The sequence below is a fragment of the Physeter macrocephalus genome, unplaced genomic scaffold, assembly GCF_002837175.3.
Source record: "Physeter macrocephalus isolate SW-GA unplaced genomic scaffold, ASM283717v5 random_168, whole genome shotgun sequence".
Lineage (NCBI taxonomy): Eukaryota > Metazoa > Chordata > Mammalia > Artiodactyla > Physeteridae > Physeter > Physeter macrocephalus.
In genome coordinates this window covers 1-7,723 of record NW_021145457.1, presented here as the reverse complement: position 1 = coordinate 7,723, position 7,723 = coordinate 1, and the positions used below count along the sequence as shown (strand labels likewise).

At 49.5% G+C, this 7,723-nt stretch overlaps 1 protein-coding gene across 1 annotated transcript; it reads left to right on the top strand.

Annotated features, from left to right (window-relative positions):
* The first annotated feature begins 5,149 nt into the window (after positions 1-5,149).
* Positions 5,150-7,698, top strand: LOC114484923 (non-structural maintenance of chromosomes element 4 homolog A-like). The gene is made up of 2 exons (XM_028484407.2): positions 5,150-5,535; positions 6,217-7,698. The coding sequence occupies exons 1-2, from the start codon at positions 5,244-5,246 to the stop codon at positions 6,366-6,368; spliced, it is 444 nt and encodes a 147-aa protein (XP_028340208.1). The 5' UTR covers positions 5,150-5,243; the 3' UTR covers positions 6,369-7,698.
* The last annotated feature ends 25 nt before the right edge of the window (positions 7,699-7,723 follow it).

The window sequence follows — 7,723 nt, the reverse complement described above, 5'->3', positions numbered from 1 at the left end:
CCGCTCCGCGGCGTGTGGGATCCTCCCGGACCGGGGCGCGAACCCGGTTCCCCTGCATCGGCAGGCGGACGCGCAACCACTGCGCCACCAGGGAAGCCCTGTGACATTTTATATGAGACTTAAGCAAACTCAGATTTTCGTATTCTTGGGGGTCTCTCTGGGTTTATGCATGCATGTTGCATATCTGAGTACCAGCAGCCCCTCTGCTCTCTAGCCAAATTGCATCAATGTAGGTGCTTCCTTTGCCGTCTGTGCCCAGGTGGGAATTGCTAAGGAGCTGTGCATACCCTTCCCTCCTGCATTGTCTTCTGTCTCGGGCACCCTGACCCAGAGGTCTTGACAATAAAGGCAGGGGTGTCCCAATCCTGGGCTCAAGTTTCTTCTCAAAAGCTTTTGGATCAGTGTCTAGGCTTAGGGGAGATGCTAGGGAAAAAAAGACGTCTCTAGATCTGAAAAGTTCTACCCCCCCAGAACTTTGCATGGCTCTTTCCCTCTCATTATTTAGTTCTTAACTGAAATGTCAGCTTTTCAGAGGGGCCTTCCCAGACCCCAGCTAGAATAATCCCCTAGACCCCTCACTGCCTAATCACTCTTGGCCAAAACACACTTTTTAATTTCCTCATGATACACCATCTGAAATTATTTATTTATTCCTTGTTTATTGTCTCTTTCCCCTGATAGGCTTGCCCGCTGGTGTCTGCCCTGGACAGCAGGGATCTTGCCTATCTTGCTTATGCTGCAGAGCCTGACATTTAATGGGCACATGATGGCTTCGAGCTGAACTGCTACCGTCCAGCCCTATGCCTCTGCCACCTCTGAGCTCCCCTGCAGCCGCATGCACAGTTTTCCACCCCGAGTTCCTGGCATTTTCCCTTTTCACGAGTTTTAGTTCTCTTTTATGTTCCTGCAGAAATTTCCTTTACTTTTTGTGAGCCTAGCAGGGCCATACAAATTATAGTGTATACAGGATCGACTTGTTTTGTAGTAGGAGACTCTTCAGAGTGTCTAATCTGACACATCTGTGATCATTTTTTCACCTTTGCACAAAGCAGTTCCCAAATACCGAGCATCGGGCTTTGGGCTCTGATGCCCCAGCTGCCTTCCTGCCTTCATCCTATCCTGACTCCCATCCTATGCTTCTTTCCATCTCAGCTGAATGACCTTGACTGCCATGTAGGTCAAAATTCTTGCCTGGGTCCTCATCCTTTCCTTCCTAGCACTTGACACAGCAGCAATTATACGGTTATCTCTGTCTTCATTTTCTTGATGTCTGACTTTCTCCAAAAACTGTAAACTCTATGAGTGCAGGACCTTGTCTGTTGTCTCTGCTACTCTACCTCCAGTATCCAGCACGTGGCTCAGCACATGGTGGGCACTCAGTGAACATTCATTAATAAATGAAGCACCAGGAAAAAGGGCAGATTTTCATCGCAGATTCATGTAATTGGTAGCACAGCAGGAGCTATGAAAGAACCAGGGCATTGAAAGTTTTCACTAACTTCCCACTTTGCCTGGAAGCCTGGCAGAGTAGGGGTACAGAGATCTCCTGGAGACACATACTGAATATCGAACAACAGCAAGTGACATGTTTATGGCGCCAGCCATAAAAAACACGTTGTTGACTCTCCAACTCAGCCATGGCTGGACACACACGGCCACCAAGTCCAGAGTCCCTGGCACCAAATCAGATCTCACCAGGAGGATCTCACCTGTAGTTGGCTGTCTTCCCGAGAGGTGATGTTGCCAGAACGATTATAAAGTTTGTTTCCTACCTGAGAATGTACATGTTTTCCCATTTGATTTGCAAAAAAGCTGGTAACCAGCTACAACCTGGCGGAGCGTCCATGCCACTAGGGGACCCATTGTCTTAGTTCCTGCCCCACCTTTGACTCTTTTCCTGCCTTGCCCCTCTCTGCCTGGTGTTCATCAAGTCCTGGTTACCAGATAGCGCCCCCATTGGTGTACACCTCATCTTGCAGTTCCTCATTGTCATGCCATGGTCTTGGGGAGGGTGATCCAGAGGCTTCATCTCCAGGAAGACAGGATGGAGTCCACACAGCTCTTCTCACCACACTGTTCTCCACTTCATCATCTTGAAATACTCTTCGTTCCTGATTATCATGTGTGACCATCTGTGCTAGTCAGGCTTTCCTGTTTCAGGCACAGTTCCTACTTTCTGAATCCACCTGGTGGCACATGTTAGGAGTCTCTATTTTTTGGTACTAGAATCTAAACCAAATCGGCTTCAGTAGGAAAGAAATGCATCATTTGGACTGTTTTGTCTACACATAACAGAACACCTGATGAAAAGTGGTGTAAGCAGTGAGGACATTTATGACTTCCCGGAACAAGACGTCCAGAGGAAGGGCAGTTGCAGCACTGGTTCAGCAGCTTGGTTATGTCAACAAGGACTTGGACTCTTGCTGCCTTGTGATGTTAATTTGTCCTCACGTGTCACAAGATGGCTGCCACATTTTGAGAAACACATGTGGACATGATACTTTTGGCTAAATAGGAACATTTCCTCTTGGTGTTAATTTTTATTGTGGAGAAGACATTTTTGAGAAGACCTTCCATAGGTTTCTCCTTAGTCCCATTGGTCAAGATTGTGCCACATTCCATCACAGTTACCAAGGAGGTTCGGAGGAAAGGTGAATATCTGGCTTTTTTTTTTTGGCTTCTATGGTGGAAAATGAGCTCCGACAGTACAGAAGAAGAGATGGAGAAACAGAAACAGAAAATGTTTCCCAGGCTCCCTTACAGTTAGGTCGGGCCATGTGACCAGACCTGACCAATAGACTGCAAGCAACAGTGACATGTGCCATTGCTGGCTGAGGCAATTAAGCCAATGCTTACTTCAAGACTTCTAGTTTCACAAGAAAAATTATACCTATTTGGTGAAGGCACTATAGTGGGGTTTCTATTATTTTTAGCTGAATAGACTCTGATACACCCTTTACCCACCAACCTGGTTATTGTCCATTTGTCCTCACCCCTACCTCATATCCATCCCGATCTTCCTTGGCCGTGTTCTGCCCAGAGACTGATCTATGGACTACATCACCCAGGTTCTCTTGCCCTGTGGCTTCGTGTTGGCATCAGCCAATAGGAGGTAAGCATAGGGGCGATGTTGAGAGAGAGAGACCAGGGTATTTCAGCCCCCACTTCCTCTTTGCTTAGCACTGTCTCTTTTCCTGGCATAGCTGCATCCCTCTAGGACCAGAGCTCCTGTCTGATGGACGCTTCTTCGTGGCTTTAGCCTTCATTGGGCTCTGGTAACACTGCTTCTTCCTCTGACCTGTCAGGCCCAGAAGTGGTAATGACTGGCCAGTGACCATAGATGTATGGGTTTATTTCTGACTTTCAATTCTATTCCATTGATGTTTATGTCTGTCCTTATGACAGTATCACAGTCTTAATTACTATAGCTTTGTAATAAGTTTTGGAATTAAGTGTGAGTCCTTCCAACTTTGTCTGCCTTTTTCAAGGTTATTTTGGCTATTCTGGGTCCCTTGCATTTCCACAGGAATTTTAGGATCGGTTTCATATCTGTCTCCTGGTGAGACCCTGGAAGGCAAAGACAAGTCTCTCAGCCGTCTTTGTGACCTGCTTGGTTTGCTGAGTGTCTGGCCTATTAATACACATCAAAAGCTTGTTGAATTCAATGAAATGTTCCAGGGGTTTTTGTCTGGAGTGTGGAAGAAATTTCCACCTGGAAGAATGCTAAGTATTTGTTTCAGTTCCAACGCACTGAGCTGCAAGTAGCAATTACAAAACAATTAACGGTGGCCTAAACCACAGGATATCTGTGGCTTACTTAACGAGGAGTCTGGAGGTAGGCAGACTCCAAGTCACTCAGCAATTCAGCCATGTCCATCCTTCCTCTCCAGTGTCCCCAGTATTCTGGTCTTTTCTGATGCTTGTCATGTCATCAGTAGTAGACGGTTGTCATCGTGCAGGCTCCATTTCCTCATGCCAGCATCACAAAGAAGAGTGAGGATGGGGGTAAAGGCTTTCTTTTCCGGAGGCTTTGTGTGTCATCCAAATGGGAAGCTCCCTCTCATGTCACTGTCCAGAACTGGATCAAGTCCTATCCCTAGCCCAGTCATTGGGGAAGGGGGATGAGATTACCATGATTCATTTAGACCAATCACGCTTCATCCAATGAAGCAGGTGCCAGAGCATACCTTTCCTGAAATCCAGGTGAAGCAGGAGTGAGGTGAGATATATGTGTTGGGCAGCAATGAATAGTGCTTACTCAAGCTGACTATACCTGATTCATAAAATGGTATTTTTGTAGACTCGTGTAGTAACTCAACATATAATGTTCCTTTGAGAAAATGTGTTCTCAACACCAAAGAGAACGCTTGACAAACATTGCAATACATGGAATGAAATTCCAAAATACATGGAATGAAATTCATCCATTTATCTTTAAAACTATAGGAATATAATTTCATCGTTCTTAGACCCATTTGAAGGTATTTTAGAATCTTTTAGTTTGAGGACCAATTATGAACATAAACTGTCAAGATGTAGATATTTAGAAGCGATGGTTAACAGAGTTTACTATGAGAAAACCAAAAAAACTTGTGAATTTTTTGTTTGTTCATTACTTCTTCTGTCCTCAAAAAGAGTGGGATTGCCAGCTGTTTATAAACCACATTTGGTCCCCCCCAAGGACGGCTCAAGGAACTAAGTTCACAGATAGTGGCAGAATCGCAGCTCTTATCTCCAAGTCCACCGCTCATCCTGCTTAACTGCAGGAGCCTCGATCAACAAACATGGGCTGCGTGCCCATGACCGGGAAATGTCCCAGGTATTTCTGTCTGGCGCTTGGAATGAATTTTCACCTGGAGGAATGCTAAGAATTTGTTTCAAGGCTGTGGCTGTGTCCCGGAGAGCCAGAGACCCTTTCCCAGTCTGTTGGGGCCGGCACGCGGGACCAGACAACCAAGATCCTAAGCACCTTCCAGTGTGGAGTAAGTGGGATCTCAGTATATCAAACATCAGGGGCGTGAAAGGTCAGGGGCGTGCGCTGCGCCTGGTGCCGGCCCGGCGGCGCTCTAACCACTGCGCCCCCGATCTCGGCCCCGCCGTCGGCCTCCCGCCACAGGCGTCGCTGTGCTCTCGCGCCGGCCCGGTTGCGGCGTTCCACAGGGAGCAAGCGCTCGCGCAGAGCAGGGCTTTCAGTTTCTGGCGCGAACTTCCGCCGTTGCGAAGTTGCAGGGCGGCTTGGCGCGATGTCTGGGGACGGCAGCGGCCGCCGGTCCGAGGGCCGGGGCCGGGGCCGCGACCCGCACCGGGATCGCACCTGCTCCCGCTCCCGTTCGCGGTCCCCGCTGTCGCCCGTGTCCCGCCGCGGCGCCGCGCCCGAGCGCAGGGAGGCCCCGGAGCGCCCGAGCCTGGAGGAAACGGAGCCGTCGGATTCCGGGGACGAGATGATGGATCCGGCGAGCTTGGAGGCGGAGACCGACCACGGCCTGTGCCGCCAGATCCGCCATCAGTACCGGGCGCTCATCAACTCGGTCCAACGTAAGGCGGGGCGGCGCGGGCGCGGGGCGGGCGCGCGGGGCGGCGGCCGGGGCCCGGCCGCGCCTCGATTGGCTTGCGGGGCGCTCGCGTATCCGTCGTACGGATAGCGCTGCACGACCTTGGCCGGGGCGCGCAGGTCCCTGAGGAGCAGGACGGCACCGCCGGAGGCCAGGCGCGGTCGGGCGCTCGTACGAGCGCAGACGGTCGGGAAGGGGGAGAGACGGCATGCGGAGCCCGGGCTCCTTCTCTTGCATCCAGCGGTTCCCAGCGAGTGGTCGCCCGCCCGCGGCAGCGTCGCCCGTGAACTGTCAGAAATGCAAATTCCCGGACCGCACTCTGGACCTATCCAGTCTGAAACTCTAGGTGGCCCAGGGGATCCTGTGGCTTGCAGAGTTTGAGAACCACTGTTAGGAGCGCTCCTCAGAGGCTGCAGGAGTGGAGCCTTTGGGTGAAGTTTAGGGGGAGCCAAGTGGGTCCCCTTTTAAAGTTCATTCTGCTAAGGGGGTACAGTCATCTTTCTCTTGCCTGGTAGTTTTGGTTAAAGAGATAAAGCTGTTGGAAGTAAATCCCCTGGGGAGCAGGGGGCGGGGCTTGGCTGTGTTGCTGCAGCTGGTTACTTTGTCAGCCATTTGTTAGCGAATGATGAGCGCGCTTCCCAAAGCTTGTATTTTTTTTAAATAGAAAACCGGGAGGATATATTGAATGCCAGCGACAAGTTAACAGAGGTCCTTGAAGAGGCCAACACCCTGTTTAATGGAGGTAATTCATTATTTTATGTGTGGAAGCTTTTTGTTATCATATATTTTAGGATAATTTTCATTAGTTTTACATAAGAACCGAATTATTGACATCAGACAACTCCCACATTTATAAGAGTGCTTTACTAGTTTTGGAACCTTTTTCACCGTAGCACTACTACTACTTTTATTGTGCACTTACCATTCCCTAAGCATATAGTAAGGGCTTTACATGAAATTTGGGGAAGTGGGGGCCAGCAGCCTGTCTAACAAGCCCCCCAGGTGGTTCTGTTGCTTTTTCAAATTTGAGAACTTTCTGTGTATTATCTTTCTACTGTATTGACTGCCTTATCCCCAGAATGCATTGGTTGAATGGATGAATTAAAAAGAAAGAACTGAGCTGGACTTTGACGTCCTGTTTCTTTCCCTGTCCTCCTCCCGACCTCCCCTCCCTCAGCTCCTTGGTCTTGGTCCACCTGTAACCCAGTAGGGGTAACCATGTCTACAGGTGGCCCTGTTGGTCTCTAATGGGGGGAGGGGTGTGAGAAAGAGAGAGAAATCTCAGCACTGAACTCTAGACCTTTGTTGCAGAGGGAGGAGGCGCTAAAAAATAATCTTGGTTTGAATTAAAAGCAGCAGCAATGTTAGTGGTAAGAGCAGTCTGTCTGTCTGAAGACAGAGGACAGGTCAGAGAGGCCCCTGATATGGGCACTGGGTCACAGAGCCCTAGGATGAGCCCCCAGACCACTTTTCCCTCCTAAATCCATTGGGAGCAGAAAGGGAGGGTGCAGGCAGATGCTGGTAAAGAAGTCAGCAGAGCTGGCCACTGCCGGGACACCACAATTCCTCATGTTCTTTGAAGACCAGAATGTTTATTTCTGGTCATTCGCTAGCGTGGCTGATGCTTAAATGTTACCCCCTTTCACATTTTCTATCTGTACGCTTTCAAATCTGTGTCTCTCTTGCTGTGACTGCAGCCTCCTTACCATCCCCCATCTTGGTCTACCAGTTCACCTAATTTCCGCAAACCTTCCCGAAGCCAGCCTTTCCTTTTCACCCTGTGAAATCCCTCCTGCACCCTCTAGGCTTTTCTTCTCTCCCAAGCCTGGACCCCCCAGGCTGGCTCCTCAAGGTTGCTCTTGACCCCTTCGCCCCCTTATTATTATTATTCACCCAGCTTAAGAGTTGTCGATCAACAGATCGTTTCCCCCTCAGCCATTTCCACTGTGCTGGCTGGGTCACCTCTTTAAGGCAAAATTATTTACAACTGACCTAGGAGGTGGTCAGCCAACACAGAATTCTATATCCCCCGTAGACGTGGATTTGATGTTCTCAGTTTTAACTCTTTAGAGGCTTGGATCCATCCATGAGAGATCTGCACTTTCCTCAGTGTGCGCTGTGACAGTGATGTTGGGGGTCTAGAACAGCCCAGGAACCCGCCCCTCTAGCTT

Excerpts from the sequence above, each read along its gene's own strand:
- LOC114484923 (XM_028484407.2), top strand. The coding sequence starts at position 5,244 with ATGTCTGGGGACGGCAGCGGCCGCCGGTCCGAGGGCCGGGGCCGGGGC. Across the intron at positions 5,536-6,216 it reads GCTCATCAACTCGGTCCAAC|AAAACCGGGAGGATATATTG; the intron begins GTAAGGCGGGGC and ends TTTTTTAAATAG.